The 19,571-nt window shown below is 42.6% G+C and overlaps 1 protein-coding gene across 1 annotated transcript in view; it reads right to left on the minus strand.

Moving 5' to 3' along the window:
• The window catches only part of PCNX1 (pecanex homolog 1 (Drosophila)), a 116,296-nt gene extending 98,871 nt beyond the window's left edge, over positions 1-17,425 (minus strand). Inside the window, exon 1 of the mRNA XM_015425764.1 lies at positions 17,233-17,425. Within this exon, the coding sequence (XP_015281250.1) occupies positions 17,233-17,385 (153 nt within the window). The 5' untranslated portion in view covers positions 17,386-17,425. The remainder of the gene's footprint in view (positions 1-17,232) is intronic.
• Between the last annotated feature and the right edge of the window lie 2,146 nt (positions 17,426-19,571).

The following is a 19,571-nucleotide window of genomic DNA, read 5'->3' on the forward strand; positions in this document are numbered from 1 at the left end:
ATCTCCACCACATCCATTATTTTATACACTAATTCTTTCTTAGAGGGTATTCCCTCTTGTTTCCAATACTTGGCAAACAGTATACCTGCTGCTGTAATTATATATGTAATGACATATTTCTCATCTGCTTTATATTCATCAGGTAGCATATTTAATAGAAAAAGTTCCGGAGTAAATGGCATGTCTATCTTTAGAATTTCTAAAATAATCTTGTGAACTTTCTGCCAATATCGCTGTGTTATATGGCACCTCCACCAATTATGGTAAAAGGTGCCCACGTTATTTTTACATTTCCAGCAGTTTTTAGATAAGTTTGGAAAGCATTCCACCACCTTTTCCGGTGACCAATGCCACCTGTGAAACATTTTATACACATTTTTCTTGTATGGATCTTAAATATTTCATCAATTTCCACATTTTGGACCGAGTATCAATATTATGACCAATATCCTGCATCCACGTAACCATAGAGCATTTCACTATTTCATCACATTCATAGTCATCAAGGAGAAAATTATATAATTTCTGTATGAGCTTATCACTTGTAGATAACCATAGCTTATCATAGGACCCGGTCACACGGGCAGGAAAATGCGGGGGGGGGGAGCATGGCTGTTTGCCCCGGAGCAAAATAATGCGCGGTTGCACAATCAGACCTCCCGTAGAGGTCCCGTCAAGGTCCCGTGGTTAGGGGGGAGGTGCCGATCACAGGACAATCCTGTGGCGCAGCAAAGAAGCGGCCTCTCTAGCAAAAGGCTCCGCGGGTTTAACCCCTTCCAGGGCTGCAGAGGAATGCAAACTGTGTCCTCCGTCCGGTCCCCTCCAGGAGGAGCTTCAGCCGGGCCGCCCTCCCGCCACACACCCCCTGCACCTCCCCCTCTGCCGCCCAGTGCAGAGAGTTCCTCTCGAGCAGACTTGGCCTTCTCTCATTCTGCTCAGGCCCAACTGAGGAGAAACAGAAAGCGGGTGTTGCACTTGCCTAATTCCTGGCTCCTCCCAGGAATTACAATACAAGAACTACAAGACCAAGGGACTTTCTTATATAATTTCTGTATGAGCTTATCACTTGTAGATAGCTTATCTAAGTCAGTTTTTTCTCGATAAAAACCCTTAAGTTCATCTTTATCATGTATCGTCTTCAACTGTATATTCTCCCACCATGTCAATTTATCCTGTGGGATCAAATTACCATTTTCATCCAACAAAGTTTTATAACTTAGCAATTTAGAGTGTGTCATAATAGAAGGTTTAATGAAAGCTTCAAGGGGTGATATCCATCTCGGGGTTTGATTATAAAAACGGTCTTTAATTTCTTGCCATATTTTATTTAATGCCCCTCTTATTGTGTTAGGCTCATAAAATTAGAATGTATTTTTTCTTTTTCATACCATAAGTATGCATGCCATCCCATGGCTAGGTCGAAGCCTTCTAAGGTTAATAGCCTTTTGTTGTCTAACATTATCCAGTCTTTTATCGATCCCATCACTGCTGCTGAATAATATAGCTTCCAATTAGGAAGTCCAAAGCCTCCTCTCTCTTTTTTATCCTGCAATACTTTCCATTTAATATGTGCTGTTTTATTTGTCCACACAAATTTTCTACAGATTACATCTAGATCTTTAAAAAAATTAAGATTTCTCAGGACTGGTATGTTTTGAGCAAGAAAAAGAAATCTCGGTAGAAGATTTCTAAATATGCTCTAAATATGCATTATTATTCTTCACAGGAGTAGCCTAAAACATACTTTTTTAAAAATTAAAGATCTTCAGGTGTAAGAAATTCCAGGATACTGACCAAAAAACAAAACTAGCCCTAAGTTAGCTCAATCATGAACCCAAATTTGAATATTGTCCTTGTCAGGCTTGAAATGTGAATAACTGGTTATTTCTTTTTAAAAATCCACCATAGTACAATTAAACAGATTTTTATATTTTCAGTGTTTCTTAACCAACCACTAGAACAAGTTTCCAGATTTAAGTATTGCTGCATTTCATCTTGTTCAACAAAGCAGTCCAGTTAGGATTTAGCACAGACCTATACTAGGTTACACATCTGGATCACCAGGAACTACAGCAATAAATGGGATTAGAGTAACTGAACAAAGCAAAGGATCACATGTTGCTCACATATACCTCTCGTTTCTCCCTAAAATATATTTTCTTGCTGTCCTCATTGAGGGTTAAGGTTTAGACACCACTATAGTCACTAGCTCCTGGGGTCCCTGTTGAAGCAGATCGTTTCTGCCATCTAGGTTATGCTCATTGGACAGGTTAGGCTCATAGCAGCAAACAGGGATGCCACTAGGCCAAGCTAGTAACAGCAGCTGGAAAATGGGAGTATGAATGAAAGACTTAGATGCTCCCCCCCAGCATCATCTCTATCATGACAGTCCCAGCTTTCAAGCATTTCATTAGTTTATAAAAGATTATATATTTTTGGCCAAGCTTCTTTTACTGTTTAAGCAACCACCACCACCACCATGGGACTGTACACGTTAGCAACTGGATTTAAGTTTAAAAAGTAGCTTTTAAAATTATAATTGACTCCGGGAACCAATCCAGTGAGGTATAAAGAATCGAACCAAAGCTGGGTAGAATTTCAAACCAGGATCTGAAGCACATTTCAGAATTCTGGCTAATATGAACCCTAGCTGGCACTAACTATGGTTTAATAAATAAATAAAATGAGTATAGTTAAAATGGTCAGAAGTATTCAATGCAAGGTATAAAAGCAAGTCTGACTAAGTTCATAAAACGTAGCGCTTTAAGAGATGGCATTGTATGTAAGCAATTTGAGGATCTCCTCTCTTGGATTTTTAGTCAATAGTGGTTATCTTTTCTTTCTCCCTATATGTAGTACCCCTCCCTTTTTTATTGTAGTTTTGTAGTCTATATAAAAATGCAATTAAAAAATCCCCTTCGGGGGCCAAAAAAAAAAGGAAATGGACAAAATGTTAATTTCTTGATCACACTAATAATCAGGCACAAATACTCAACAAATGTATGCCTGAGATCTGCACCATATGCACATCTTGTAAAACATATCCATAATAATAAAACTGTCTTTTCTGGGGTATTATTTTTTACTTAAACATGATTACTTATTATGGGCCTGTTTTTCACCTCAGATCTCCCCATGGCTTCTCCTATACTGTGCCCTTCTTTTGAGTTGCCTCTTCAACCACAGCATGGGCCTGTTCTTTTTGGGGGGTGACTGCAGATTCATGGAAAATCCCTTCCCAAATAGGTGTGCAGGACTGCTACGCCATCTGCCCTCAGAAAGAAGGACAAAACAATTGTTTAAAGTTGGGTATAAAGAGGGTGTTCCTTTGAGGGAAACTTGTATAGCTTTGTTCTTCTTGCCTGTTTTTATATTTGAGCTGCCATATTTGTGGGGAAGAGAGGCCTACAAATAGTTAAATAATTAAATAAACAGAGACACTCAATGATAATTCAAATCTAGCAGTACCTTAAAAGACCAAGAAAGTTTTCCAGGGTAGAAGCTTTCACCCAAAGTTCATTCTACTTTAACATGGCTGCCCACTCCACCTGAATCTATTCTATGATAATGTTGTGCACTTCGGGATGGCAGCAGATTAAAAAATAGATGATGATGAAATTCTTTCAATACAAGATCAGCTCTGAAGAATCAGCATATAATAAAACACAGCAATGTGACAAGCATAAAACAATGAACAGTATTGTTAGTAAACTCTATTCTAGACACCTATACTAGAAACTCCTTGATCGGTTAGATCAAGAAAACATACTGATGGACGAGCAGGCAAATTTCAGATTAAAAAATTAAGAACCATTGTTCTAGATGCATTTGGTTCCTTGTGTCCCAGTCCTTTTTCTGGCTCAGGATAGAAGACTGCTGCCTTCTTATTTCTTCTTGACACTTGCCAGACTAGATTCCGCGTATGTGCTCCACACCCTGAAGCACCATGGTGATGAAAACAATGCTGTAATACCCAATTGTCTCAACTCCCCCAGAGATGCAGCTATTTAAATAAAATAACTCCTTTAATTATTGAAACATACAAACCTCAGTTAAAGTTAGTCATCAACTCAATGAGAGGGAATGAGTGACCCTTAATTTAATTTAAATCTAGTTAGAGAGACAAGAATTGACAAACTGTTCAGAAATAGTTTTGCAACTTGGAGATGAAAACCACTATGTTCAGATAAATTCTATATACAAATAAATCCAAAGAGATAAACAATTTCAAGCAAACATAAAAGACAAGATGATTTCCTTTAAACCCTAGAAGTCTTGCACAAATAATGAAAATAAAAAAGGAAAACACTCTGGCAAAACAAGAGCTGTATTTTGGCAATAAGGTATGCAACGAAAAATGTGAGGAGCAAATTGTTAAAGGCATAAAAAGCAAAAAACAAGCAATTCTTTAAATATATTAGTATTATTAGTAAACCAGCAAGGAGATAACTGTTAGATATGAGAAGGGAAACAGGGAGATTGTGGAGAGATTAAATGACTTCTTTGCATCAACATTCACTGCAGAAGACTCTGGAGATGTTATCAGTGTTTCCTCTAAGCTGAGTTAGTGTGAGCTAGCTCACAGGTTTTTAGCCTCCGGCTCACACATTTTTGTCTTCGCTCAGGAAGGATGGCTCCAGAGCAAACTATTTTATGCAGTAGCCAAATCACCTGCTCACAACTTTAACGCCAGGAGCTCACAAAGCAGAATGTTTGCTCACAAGACTCCACAGTTTAGAGGGAGCACTGGATGTCACCATACCTAAATGATGACTTTCAAGAAAGGCATTTGAGTCAGAAGAAAGATGAAAAATTTCTTGAATTTGGAAGTCACAGGAAAAAGCCCCCCCCACACACACACACAAAATCCAGATATTTTGGGGAAATTTAAACAAATGTAATGAATTCTTATGAAACCTAAACTTATTTTACTGCTAAAACTGCATAAAATGCATACTTTATAATGGTAAAAATGTAAAAATTGTACTATTGGCATATTTATGGACTGTAAAAGGTAAATGCCTTAGTTTTCTGAAAATGTCCAACATTTGAAAGAGAGTGAGTGCACTGCAATTACATCCTGTGTTACCGTAGAACATGCTTCTTAGTTTTTGCCATCGAACAGGTAAGGGGGAAAAATAAACTAAAAACAGAAAATATTTATAGTAAACAAAAAGAAGTATATTATTTGGACTGATGCTGTCTCATGCAATCACAAAAATGATTAGCAGCATATCGGAATGTTGAGTTAAATTTCATAAAATTGAAAACACTGTGCTCATATTATATACACAGCATATAGCTGTGTTAAGATTAGTCACATACCACTGAAAATATTCTATATATTTATTTACATTATTTATAGCCCACCTTTCTCACTTGGACTGAAGGCAGAGTAAGTGAGTCAATCAATGGATGGGGCATTCAATAAACAATGCAAGAGGATTAGGGTTGTATAACCAACCAGAACTCCAAAAACAGAGCTGAAGCAAAGCGTAAGTATTAACATAACACATTAAATTATGCAAAATTCCATAGTAGGATCCTAGTTTCAACAAGCTATGCACAATACTACAGACCACAGTCCCTAATAATTTTTCCAAGTAACTTTGTGAATCATTTAGTGTAGTGCCTGTGTAGAAAAGCCCTCTTGAATAATTCAGTTTTGCATTGTTTGCAGAAAGCCAGGAGAATAGGAGTTTTCCTGACTTCCTCAGGCAGTATACACTGGTTAGACACCTACAGTATACAGTACATCCCAGACTACCTTAGGCAGTATACACAGGTCAGACATTCACAGTACTAACAAGAATCTATTTCTCAAGCATGACCCCCATCTGCTGATACCTAAATCCACAGATCAGAGCAGACTTACCCAAAACAGACTTTTCTGCAAACTTGGGTGACCTACAAGTTTGTAGAAAAACCTGAAATCTTTTTTTAAAAATGCATGTGGGGTTTAATTTTTCCAAAAGCAAGATGGAGATGGGATCCCCCTCCCCAGACTTGCAGGCCAACACTTGCTATCATCTAATACTGCAGACCATCTTAAATAAAAATGTTCGTACTACTCATTTTGAATGACTAACTTCTTGTTTTAAAAAGCATTTCACTCATTCCAAAAGAGAAAATGTTGCATACAATTTTTTTCCCTTAGCTTCTCAAAATTTCCACCTTTTCAACTGGACAAACTAAAAAACAGTCCTCAGAAAAACAGGGGAGGAAGTTATTTTATTGTATGTTCCCAGGCCTTCACATCCCTAATCAGAAATTAGAAACAATTATATTTTGAAGCTGACAATTTAAAAATGAACAAGTTATTAGATCTGGATGGCATTCCAATGAGTGTTCTTAAAGAACTCAAATGTGAACTTGCTGACATTAACAAAAAATATAATTTATCAGGAAAATTAGCCTCCCCAGCCAATTGGAAGGCAGCCAATATAACATCCACTTTTTAAAAAAGATCTGGAGGGATCGTTGTCAGCCTAACTTCTGCCTCAGGTACACTGCTAGAAAGCATTACTTGTTAGAATTATTAAACATATAGAAGAATAAGCCTTGCTGAGGATTAAACAAGAAAATTTCTGCCAAAAGAAGTCCTGCCTCATCAGCTGTTTAGAACTCTTTGAGAGTCATCCAGCATACGGATAGAAGCTATCCAATAAATATTATATATGAGAACTTCAAAAGACCTTTGAAAAAGATCCTCAGTTAGGGCTTACTAAATTTACCAACCATGGGATAACTGAAAATACTGTTTTATGGATTAGTTAACTGCTTAAACAACAATAAGGAAAGGGTAAGAGCTGGTGGACAATTCTCACCATGGAGGAGAGTACACATGAAGGTCCCTTACAATGAAGCAGATCTTTGGTCCATTGAGATCAGTGCTGTTTATGCAGACTGGCAGTGGGTCCCAAGGGACTCAGGCAGAGGTCTTTCACAACACCTACCACCTGATTCTTTTAGCTGGATATGCCAGGAATTTGATCTGGGAACTTCTGCATGCATAGCAGATGCTCTACCACTGACCTACAGCTAGGGCTGCCAAATGTGGGCGGGGGCGGGGAATCCCCCGCTTTGAAGCCCCGATTTCCGACGCGGTTGAATCGGGGCCCAGGGGAACCCCGCCCCCGGCGTGTGCGTCACTAGCAAGTGATGTGGGCACGCCGGGCACGCTGGGGGGCAGGGCCACGGCTATACAAGGGAAAACTCTATGGTTTTCCCTTGTATGGCCGTGGCCCCACCCCCAGCGTGCCCAGCGTGCCTACGTCACTTCCGGGTGACGCGCGCTTTGCGCGCGCACCCCCAACACCGGCCGGGAACCCCCCGCTCCCAACGAAGACGGATTTGGCAACCCTATCTACAGCCCTCCTCACAAATAATGCTGTGAAAAACCTGAAACCTGTACAAGAACCAAGGTCAAAGAAGGTACTTATAAATAGTTGAAGTCAACAGTGAACACTGTGGATGATCAAGTCAGGATGATGAAGTCCAAAGCAAGAACTCCTGAAAGAATTCTTCAAATTTTCTGAATGGGCCACCAATAATTGTACACCAAAATCCAAGGTAATTCAGTGCAAATAAGCCATTTTGAGACAAAAACATTCTTTACTTCATATACATGCTGATAGTCTAATTTAGGCCTGAATACCCATAAAAAAGATACTGGGGTAGTGGCAGATTTACCAAAAACACCCATTCATTATGCAGCAGCAGTGAAGGTGAATTCCATGTTATGGTTCAGTAGAATATGGACTGACAATTCAGCCACCCCGCTGTAGTGCCTTTATATAAATCTACAGCATAGCTGCACCTCAAGTTCTGGGCAACTCATCTACCAAAAAAAAAAAATCATCATACAACTGGAAAAAGATACAGAAAGAGGCAACCAGAATTATCAAAGAACTGAACACCTAAGTTTAATTGTTTAACTCTTCTTAAGTGGGGTCAAAGACTAAAGAAGACATGACACATTTATAAAATTACAAGCAGGGGACCCGCAGGACTCTGTAGTGCTATTGTGGAAGAGCCCCTTAAAGTAGGAAGAAGAAGAAGGGATTGGATTTATACCCCACCCTTCACTCGAACTCTCAGAGCAGCTTACAATCTCTCCCCACAACAGACACCCTGTGAGGTAGGTGGGGCTGAGAGAGCACTGACAGAAACTACTTTTGAGACAACAGCTCTGAGTGAACTGTGACTGACCCAAGGTCACCCAACTGTTGCATGTGGAGGACTAGGGAATCAAACCCAGTTCTCCACATAAGATTCTACCACTCTTAACCACTACATGTGGTTGCATGTGGAGGGAGTAGGGAATGGTGTGGTCAGGTAACATTACCTGAGCGTAGAGCATATTGGCAGCTAAGTTTTATCAAAGTGGCTGCAGGACTTCAGCCTTCCTAATAAGGGAGTGTCAGTTGAAAACACTAGAACCTGACTCTGCATGCCTGCCAAATGATACTTAACACTCGAAGGCTGCAACTAAGCAGGCTATTAAAGAGAAAGAGGAAACACAGTAGCATGTGGGCTTCATTGGGTCTCTTTGGAGACTCGGAGCTGATGGGAACTGTAGTCGCTGTAAGAAGCTCCCAGGACCATATTTATATATATTGTGGTTTGTTTTCATGTCTGCAGTTAAAGTATATTTGTGTAACCAAAGTGCGTGGCCTCACTGAGCTTCCTTTGACCACCCAAACCTTAAAAAGAAGCCTTACCCCAGCCAAAATCAGCCTCTGCCACAACAGAATTGCAGTGTGCATCCCTGCTCCCCCAATGCGCCGCCCATTTTCTAGGCCACCTACTCCTCTGGTCAGCCCCCCAGTGAAACACTGCTGTCACCTGCACCTCCTCTTTCTCCTTCCCCTCTACCACCATCTCTACATGCATCCTCCCCTCCAGTCTTCGCCAGTGTCAAACTCATGGAGAGACCAGGCTCCACCTGCCTATCCTCCCACTGGGGGGGGGGGGGGGGGGAGGGAAGCAGGGACTTAGTGGCTACTTGACTCATCAATACCACTCCTGATGCTTGCTTTCTGCTGAGGACAGCGGTGACAGCAGAAAGAACCTCTGATGGAGATGCCAGGCTCCTTCCCATCTCCAAAAAAAAAAAAAAAATGCCAGCAATCAGTGCCCACTTTCCCTGGCTGCCACCTTATTTTGCTCCTGGCTGTAACCCCCACCCTTTTCAATGCACCTACATGGCAACCCCCAGATTTAAGGAGCTGCAGCTGGGTCCACGGTCAGAACTAGGTATAAAATATGCAGGGAACCTATAAGAACTTGCTAGTCTCACCCCTTTTCCTGCTGTATTCCCTTCACTACACTACTGTCCTTTTTTTCTCCTTCTGGCAGCCCCCATTTCCTCTCCTCTTTACCTGCTTCTTTCTCTTCTTCCCACTCATCAACCAACCTTTGTTTTATATCCCTTCAGTCTTCAGCTTTACTTACCATTTGTTTAGGTCATTTCTTCCAGTGAAATCAAAAACAGTTTATGTCATTAGCCTCTCCTGTGTTTTATCCTCACAACAATCCTGTGAGGTAGATTAGTCTGAGGAAAAGTGGGCATGGCAGAGTGGGATTTGAACCTGGGCCTCCCAGCTCTTAGTCTGATTCTAACCCTTAAACTGCACTAGCTGTCAGCTTTCCTTCCTTCCCTCCTCTGGCAGCCTGTCCCTGGGAAGTCTGGACAAGATGCAAAAGTTGTGCAGAAGCAAATTATTCAGGTGAGTTGCATGGCAGCCACTGTCAGGCCCAGCCAAGTTAGGCAAGTTGTGTAGAAGCCACTGCCAGGCCCGGACAAGTTATGTGGCATCAAGTTGTCTGGTAGCCACTGTTGCACCTCGGTAAGTCACACAAACTGCAGGAGGAACAGGAGAGAGGGAAGCAGGGATGGTCTGGGATGCCAAAAGAGCCCTAGCTAGGGCCCTTCCCAAGGTCTGAAGGTGGTAATGTTGCTGTTGCTAAGCAACCCACCCTCAATGGCCACTGAGATCTACTTTCTTAAAAGTACAGTGTGCCTTCTATTATTGGAGGCGGGGTTAACCTTAAATTTTTTATTTTTTGTGCAAACTAAGGCTTTTCTCAGATTTGTAGAAAGATCTGTCTTGTCTTTTCAAGGCCCTAACTGTTGGATTTAGGTATCAACAGATGGGGTCATGCTGAGAATAAGATATACTGAAGCTCTCCTTCTGTCACTCAAGGCTATTTGCTTACATGGCTTGTTAAAACAGAGTTGCACAAATTCACTGACAATAGGTCAGTACTGGAATCATAAAATGGAGTAGGGCTGCTGGGGGCTTCCACGATGTATCTCACTGGCCAGTGTTAAAAACATAAAGCTGATCTAGGGGGATCATCTTTGTTGACCCAGAAGAGTTTCTTATATGTTCTTACACCACATCAACTATTTACAGCTGCAAAGTAAATTCTGCATTGATGGCTCCATTGCTGTTTATTTCCATACATATTTTATTCTTTTCCACAATTTCCTCTCATCGCTTGCCAACTCCCTTCTTGTCTGCATCACTGTGTAGCAAAATGAATTTTCTCTGTACATAAATATTATTTGGTTAGGCCTGTGCGTCCTGGGTACAGGTCAGCAGTTGATGTGAAACCAACAAAGGTACAGGGAATGTTCAACAAATCAAGGGGGCAAGATGCAAGAGAAAATGGTACAGGCCTTTTTTGAACAAAAAAGTATTCACATGAGCTAAAAATCAAATCCCACATGGGGTTCAAAAACAATAGAGCAGTTTACGATAGATCAAACTCGTCCAGAGTGGTTTGGAGGCCAGAGCTGCCTTTTAGTGTGTATGTACTTTTAACTGTTGCAGAATTCAAATCAAACCTTAGGGTAATTAGTTGCTGTAAATTTTCCGGGATGTGTGGCCGTGGTCTTGGCATTGTAGAACCTGACGTTTCACCAGTAACTGTGACTGGCATCCTCAGAGGTATAAACACAGAAAGATGGAATACTCTCTGAATTAGGGTATCATTTTTGGTGTGACTGTAAGCTGTCCAAAGTGTTATCTGCAGATGCAATTTCCTTTCCCGGCTTTGTTTATAAGGGGTTCACTTGTCTGCCACTTCCGAATATAGAGTTGTAACCAACTGCTGTTCTTTGTCAGGAGAATATTTTCATTGGTATAAGGGATTACTTTTCACCAATTTCCCATTCTCATTACAGATTTCCCAACATTGCCCCCTTGCTGTTTGTAAAAGCTCCCTAAACCTCTCAGGAGCTGAATTTCAGAGGGGTCAGTGAGTTGTAGTAAAAGAAGCGAGACAAAGAAATCCTGGTTTGCAAACCCTTCTCCATTTGCAATTCATTGGACTCAACCCGGAGTCCTTCCAAAAGCTTTCAGTTGTACATAAATGTGGGAAACTAACTGCAGCACTATTGGAACACTTATAGACAAAGGCTATTTCTGGGGCACATATGGAATTTTCTCAGTGTTCAAGTCAAGGCAATTTAAGTCCATGGCAAAACAGCATCCAAATAACCCGGGGTTAGAGCAGGCTGAAACTGGGCTAACCACTGAAGGGAGGTGATGTAATGCAGAAGGGGGGGGGACGGAATAAAAAGGATGAATTTTAGTGCAGAATGGGGGGAAAACCTGGATTAAATAGAAAGTTGGATTCAATTTTAGTGCAGAATGGCTTGGAGGTCACCGTGGTGAACATGAATTAAAAGCAGAGTGCAGAAAGGGCCGAGGACAAACACACATACACAAACCCTTAGCGAACAAGCCCACTAGGCTCACAATTGACTTCTGCATCATATAGAGGGCTACCACTAGCGGGGGTGGGGACAAGTGAAGGCACAAAACAGAATGCCTCCATACACACATCAGAAATGTTAGCCAGTAAGAGATTAATTTGGAATTTCTGAAACAATTCAAGTGGCATCATGAGTATGAAAGAACATCTGCACTACTCTGAAGCATTACAATCAATGTAACACCAAGGTTGGAACTATTTCTCAAATTCTTTGAAATATGTACTACTACTGCCATCCGCCTAGTAACAATCTAAAGCTACTGCACTTATTAAACATCTGAAACTAGTAACGTATCAATATCCACCCTGGAATAGTCTTTCAAGCCTCTTGTGCAGTAGGCAGAAAGTTACACTCTCCTGGGCTGCCTCAAACTTTGACCCATTGGTGCGACCAGAGGCTGCATCTTCATCACCAAGATGACGCAAGGATGTAGTTTCCCCTTGTACACTAGGACATTCTTGTATACTGAAGTCCTCAAAGAAATTTAGGCCTCTCCCCATATGTGCCCCAGAGGACCTTATGCTCTGCTGGTCAAGATCTGCCTGTTGTCCCTAGTCCAAGGGACATCCGTTTAGCCTCGAACAGGGCCAGGGCTTATTCTGCCCTGGCGGAACATGTTCCCATGTCCCATCTGAGGTCAGGGCTCTGCAGGACTCACTGCATTCTGCAGGGCCTGTAAGACAGAGCTGTTCCACCAGGCCTTTGGTTGAGGAGCGACCATCCAATAAAATCTTGCTTCCCCCTGCTGAAGTGTACCATCTTTATGTGGCCCAGAGCAAGCAGAAGGAAGTGGCACCAGACTGAACTTTATGAATACGCATAGTGTGACCTGTTTTTTTTTAATTTGTGTTGTTTTAATCTGTTTTCATTATTATGTAAATTATTTGATATGCATTTGATTGTTATGATGTATTATACTTTGCTTGTGATCCGCCCTGACCCTGCTTGCGGGGAGGGCGGAATATAAACTGAATGAATAATGTGAAATTTTATGCTTGTTCTTACTATGGTTAATATGATACATTATATGGGAAGGTTTTCCCTACAAAAGCCAGAGGCATAGCCTATACACCCATTTTATTTAAGAAACAGATGTATAAACTTAGATCTGAAATATTAGTCTGGCACACTTATAGGAAATCTTATATCAGCCAACATAACCAACATCCAGGCCCATCCATTCTGAAACTCTCATCAACCACACTTTTATTTCGTCCATCTTCCAAAGAGTTTAATACAATGCACATGGGTCTCTCCTCTATTTTATTTTCATAGAGATAGACCAGGCTGAATGAGAGTGAATGGACAAAGGTCACCCAGTGTGCATCATGGATGAGTAGGGATTTGATCTGGAACTCTCTGGCCATAATCCAACACTGACTTTTACTCCACACTCATCTTTTCAATCAATGGCATATGAAGGCCTCTTAAGTTTAAGCTCGCTGGGATGGTCTAAAGTGGTATTAGAATTGTCACACTAATGAAGCAGCAGCCAACGCACACCTGGCAGAGATTTATTTTCTCTGACAACTGGTATTTGAATGGTTTCAGATACAAAATTTTAAGAAATCATGAAGTTAAGTACACAGTCACAAACCACATCCTAAAATTTCTGGCTTCCTCAAAGGATGTGCTGTAAATATTTCTGCATTGTGCAACTGACATAATGGCACAGCTCCAGAATGCCTTCAGTAAACAATACTTTGGAAGTAAGGAATAAGATGTCCACAGTAGTTCTATCTATTTAGAATATGTCTAGACTGCATGCACACGGCAGAAAGAGAAAGGGACAGCCAATTATGACTCAACCTGTTTTAACTTGTGACTAATTGGCCTATATTCACAGTTAAGGTAGATGCCTTGTTTGCCCAAGGCCACGAAGCAAGCATGTCCTTCCCAAATAATCTCACAAACTGTCTGTTGCCTCTTCTTTACTCGTTAGCAGTGCCTAAAGCAGGAGGGGGGAAAGGATGGCAAAGTTTCAGATTAGACCAGATTCCAATTAGGCTGTGGTCCATGTTGGTATTATACTTGCTGAACAAGCTGTAATTAGGTACTGGGAAGCCCAGCAGAGCCTATTTCCATCTTCTAGCCTTGCTATTCCAAAACTGCTTGTGAAGCTGGGGGAGGAAGGCAGGCACTGTGGAAGCTTCTTGGGAGCTTCAGTTGTAGGAAGAAGAAAAAGTTGTCTCCCCAAGTTTCTACCTCTGCACGGCCTGGCTTTCCCAGGGACAGCCCTCAAAACAGCTCTGGTCCAAGTAAGTATAAATGCAGGCTCTTCCCATGTAGCTTTGCTCAGAGATAGCCTCATCCAATTGCTGAAGCCCCAAGCTCAGCAGAACCTATTTCCAGCTACGTTTTCTCAAATATGCAAGGACATGAAACATTTCCTTAGTGATTTTTTGCATTCATGTTGTGACCCTGCTCCATCCTGGGAGCATCTCTGTAGAAAGGAACAGGATGGCATTCCACCCAAATTTGAATATTGTGTATTAATTAGAGCATTGTGTATCAGAGAATTTTAACAAAGGATACTTAGAATCTCAAAGCATTGAGTACCCTAAAACATTCACTACTTCAGCAGAAACACAGTTCTGAAATGTCATTATCTCACCTTTTTTTCTGGTGAAGCAGACCAATTTTAAACCATTTTATATACAGGCAGCTTCCCAATTGCAAAGCACAATGATTTGGCTCCTATTTTCCACTAAGCACTACAAGACTAAACGGCAGGCACATCAAGAACTATTTGCATGAGACAGACAGCAAGCCAGTGACAACTGAGAGGTACTTTCTCCTGTTGAAATAATCAGAACACCCAATACTAATATGATTTGATCCCTTAAAACCTGATATACATTGAAATTACAGGATTTGAAAATATTACAGCTTTGGTGAGGCATTCGTGATTTTTCATCAGTTGTTGACCAGGTACCCAGACTGCAGTCCACATTTATTATACTATTACGAAGCTATCAAAAGTGGTCGAGCACCCAATAAGCAAGGGTTAGCTGCAAGTTTGGTACAAGTTGAAGCACTTGATCAATGTGTCAAACAGAGCAGATCCACTTAACCCACATTCCTAACATTCCAGTTTGATCAAGTGAATCACTCCCTAGTATTACTGCAGAAAAGATGGAACAAAGTTTGAGTCCAGTGGCACCTTCAAGACCAACAAAGTTTAATTCTGGGTACGCATGCTCACTTCTTCAGATTCAGAAAAGACAGACAGCTGTAGCTCAGTTAAAAGTTGGAAAATACATGTTTTTTAAAAATGTCCTGCCTTATCAGCCACCTTTCAGAAATGGCATTTTAGCTTCTGCTAGGAAATGTTTAGTCATAAGCAAGCTATGATTGCTCATCTATTACACATTAGAGCTTTAATGAGAAAGCCAGGATCTTCACTGTCTCCTTAATCCAGTCAGATTCCAGTCCAGTAGCATCCTAGAGACCAACAAGAGTTTCAGGGTATCAGACAAAAGGAGCGCTGACTCTCGAAACCTTAAACCTTGAAGCTGTTATTGGTCTCTAAGGTGCTATTGAACTTATAAGATACACTAAAAATCTCAACCCTCTAAAATATAAGCATCTATGCTCTTCTTTAGCTCCACTTTTTTCCACTGTTTTCCAGTGGCAGAGCCTACTCTCCTGTCAAGCTAACATGAGTGCTAATGAAGCACCTAATCCTGACAATGAGTTCTTCATCTCTGGTAGTTGCAAGCTCACGCAGGGCTCTCCCTGGAGAGTCATTTGGTGAACCACATTCCTCTTTTACAAGTCAGCTTTTGCCTTGTGCTGTCTGTTTACTTAGATTTGCCAGGAATTAAATGTGATCACTGCCTGGTTGCCACAGCAACATGCACTCACTGGAAATTAGTCCCATATAAAGTGAACAAAACAAAGTCTTGGGGAGCGTGACAGGTAGGAAATAGTATCCCTACAAAAATGCATATAACAGAGAAAACCATGTCCCAGTTCCAATCTACAACACACACACCCCCATGATAATTGATTCCTGAAATCAAACTAATTCCACAGGTAATGCTAGAAATTCTAGATATTCTAGGTTTGAAAAATATTTGCAGAAACATCCTATATGTTATGCAGCAGCAAATTGGCAAAATTAGAGGGGCCGGGCAAGACAGCCAAAATCCAGCCATGAAAGAAAAAATAAAGGTATACAGCTACCTTGAGGATAAGATGCTCTAAAACAGTATAAAGGGGCACATATAGAGTATGTGCATAGTTCACACACAAAAAACTATTAGGTAAAACTGGGCCATCTCAGCATGTTATCAATTTGTTATGCACCCATGGGTTTGATAAATCTTTCACTACCAGCCTAGAAAATGATATCGCTAGATTCAGGTTAACCACAATTTTAATGCAAGATCAAACATCAAGAAGAACCTGTTTCATGCTCCCCTTCCCTACAACCAACCCACATTAACACAGAGTATACAAATTTATAGAATGTATACAGTCATAGCAGGGAGAGGTTCTGGAGCTTATCAGAATCTTGTGTAATCTTCATCTCCCACATAATGACAAAGTGTCCAAGTGTTGGCAGTCCATACTTAGTACAAGAACAAATCATCTTAGGCTTTATCAGGAAAACCAGTTCAAAGGGAAAACGAATGCATGCAATTGAAAAACACAGATCAAGGCAGTCTGTAATGGTGCCTGTATCTTCAGATGTCTTTGTGATTCCCTAAAGGTAACACCATAGTTACAGGTTAAACTTAGCAACCAATATTCATAGGCTCCAAAATGGGGAAGGATGGAAAATAGCAGTCAAGCACCTTATCAGATGTCCACATCTCCATTGTGGCAGTCTCTGTGTAGCAGAGGGCAACTACTACCCCATTGCATTCAGAGGTGCACATCCTAACATGTAGGGTTAGCCCTGACGCCCACTTCTCAATAGTGTTTCCGTACTTCCCAGCAATGTAATGTGTGATTATCATGTAAATTTTACATGCACCGTTTTCGACTGTCACACAGACTAAACCAAACTCCTTGCATACAGACAAACCGAAACGCGTGGAGTAGCACTAGAAACCAACCAATCAACCCTTGTTTACTCCATCCGAGCGAACACCCCAGAGCCATGACACTCGACAGCACAGTTCCAGCACTCCTTCCCTGTCTATGTTTTTAGGTGGCTACTCCACAAAGGCGGGCCAAAGACACCAGGTGCGAATACTTGACAGACTGGCGCTGGCACCTTTGAAGCGAGATCACCCTCCACCTCAAAGCAAAGCCATCAAAATAAAGCCAACCGCGGGAGGGGGCTCGGGCGGGTCAGCGCCGTGGGATGCAGGCGTGAAGCCCACCCTGAGGCAAGAGACGAGAGCCCCAAGGGAGAGAGCCCAAATCCTCAGCGGTGGGAGAAAGCCAGGCCGGCTCCCTGGGACGCCTCTCGCCCTCCCTCATTCACTCACCATGTAAAGGGTGAAGGGGAAGCCGAGCAGGAAGAGCCACAGGTAGAGGTGCAGCGCATTGACCCCGGCGCCCTGGTGCGGGTCCTGGTACCAGCCACCGCTCAAAGCCGCCCACACGCCTTGGCGCAGGATCTGCAGCACCTGGGAGCCCATGGCGGCCTGGCCCGAGCCAGGTCTTTTGCAGCCCGCTGCTCCCTGCCCCGCTCGCTCTAGTCGCCCTGCGAGCCCGAGCCCCGGCACAGCCGCCCGCCGCCTCCACAGCCCGAGCCTCGCGACAGCCACAGGAGCCGCCACCCCCTCCTCCGCCTTCTCCTCCTCCTCCCCCCCACCAACACCGCCGCCATCTTAGGTCCGGGCCCCGGGCCGCCCGCCCGCCTATAGCCCGGCAGCCCTTGCGGCAGCTTCCTCGACCGCATTCCCAAGTCACCCTCCCCTCCGCGCGGAGACGACGAGCGGCGCAAGCGGCAACGGGCGGGTGGAGGCGAATCAGGGCCTCTAGAGCGCGATCCTAAGCCCTAAGCGAGTGACAGAAGGAATTTAAAAAGCGCCGTACCAGCGCTGCGGGGCTGGGGGGTGAGCAACGCTCACAGACTGCTTTAGAGTAGAACGAGGCGCGGACAGCCCAAACCCCAGCGATATCTCCTCCATCCCACAAACATACACAGGGAAAGGGCCGTGGCGAGTGTTTGACAGGTTGACGATTCCAGCTTCAGTCCCTGGCACCTTCAGTTGCAAGCCTTGGTTAGTAGGTGGTGCCAGAGACCTTTGCATAAGGCTGTGAAGAACCGCTACCACTCAGCGATCTTGACAGTTTTGTCTGTCCGTGTGTGTGTTCACGGCAAGCAGCCTGACCTGTTGCCAGAGTTGTCAGTACCTCCCCCCCGGCCCCGGCCCCTTATATCCTCTTCCGTTATGGTTGGCACGCAGGAGGCCGGGGGTATTCCACAGGAGCCCACCCCAAAGTTAAGCTCCCTAAAAAAGTAGCACTAGTGGACTTAGTTTGGAAAGTTCCCGGTTGCATGATTCTGAAGAGGGAGACAATGCAAAAAGTGGCTTACTGCTAACAAGAAAGCCCACTCAGCCAATGCCTGCAAAGGACTTTATGACCAGAAGGGTATTATTAAAAGAAAATCCTCTTGGTCTTTGTTTTGTCCTTTTTCATTTTGTAACATCCAGCCTGATGAAGAGTTCTAGTGAACTCGAAAGCTTGCACACTGTTCTGCATCATTGTGATTGGTCCTAATAAAAGGTATCATGTGGATTGTGCTTTGTTTTTGGATTTTGATTTTGGAACAGTTTGACTGCAAATAGCTTTTGTTTCTTTTCAGAACAGCCTTATGCAGCAGGTTCATTGGTAGGTGCCACTCTGCTGTGGCACTTCTTGTTCAGAGGGGGGCATCTCTCAGCTCATCCAACACTCACCTATTGTGATGTGAGTAGAACCCACAGCAGTACATGCTACTTCCAGATGAGTAGCCATGTTAATCTGAGGCAGCAAATAAACAGGAACCCAGTGGCATTGTGAAGGCTAACGATGTGTATTCCAACATACGTTTTTGCAAGTCAAATACGTGTGATGTTTTCCAAAGGTACAAAGGGCTCCAATATAGGAACGCCCTTTATAAAAATAACCAACTATTTCAGATATATTCTAGTATTTATTCATGTGTGATTTATTTTATTTTACAGGATTTATTAGCCTTTAAGACGCCACTAAACCCCTGTTTTACGCACTGCAACAAAACCGGGACGTACTAAAACTAAGGACAAGCGATTGCCCATAGGGAATACATGAGTGGACAGCGATTGCCCATAGGCAATACATGAATGCCAATAGAGAATGCATGATTCCCCATAGGGAATAATGAAGAGTAGGCTTGCCCATAGGGCCTCTCCATTATTCCTTATGAGCAGTCATGGATACCCTATTGGCTTTATGGATTCCCTATTGGCAATTATGTACTCCATTATCCCTATGGGCAAGCGTCCTCTCCATTATTCCTTATGAGCAGTCATGGATACCCTATTGGCTTTATGGATTCCCTATTGGCAATTATGTACTCCATTATCCCTATGGGCAAGCGTCCTCTCCATTATTCCTTATGAGCAGTCATGGATACCCTATTGGCTTTATGGATTCCCTATTGGCAATTATGTACTCCATTATCCCCTATGGGCAAGCGACCTCTCCATTATTCCCTATGGGCAGTCATTGATTCTCTATTGGCAATTATGTACTGCACTATCCCCTCTGGGCAAGCCTACTCTCCATTATTCTCTATGGGCACTCATGTATTCCCTATAGGCAATAGCTGTCCTTAGTTTCAGTACGTCCCCAC

The sequence above is a fragment of the Gekko japonicus genome, unplaced genomic scaffold (genome assembly GCF_001447785.1).
Source record: "Gekko japonicus isolate JY-2015 unplaced genomic scaffold, Gekko_japonicus_V1.1 scaffold1818, whole genome shotgun sequence".
In the NCBI taxonomy this organism is placed as follows: Eukaryota; Metazoa; Chordata; class Lepidosauria; order Squamata; family Gekkonidae; genus Gekko; species Gekko japonicus.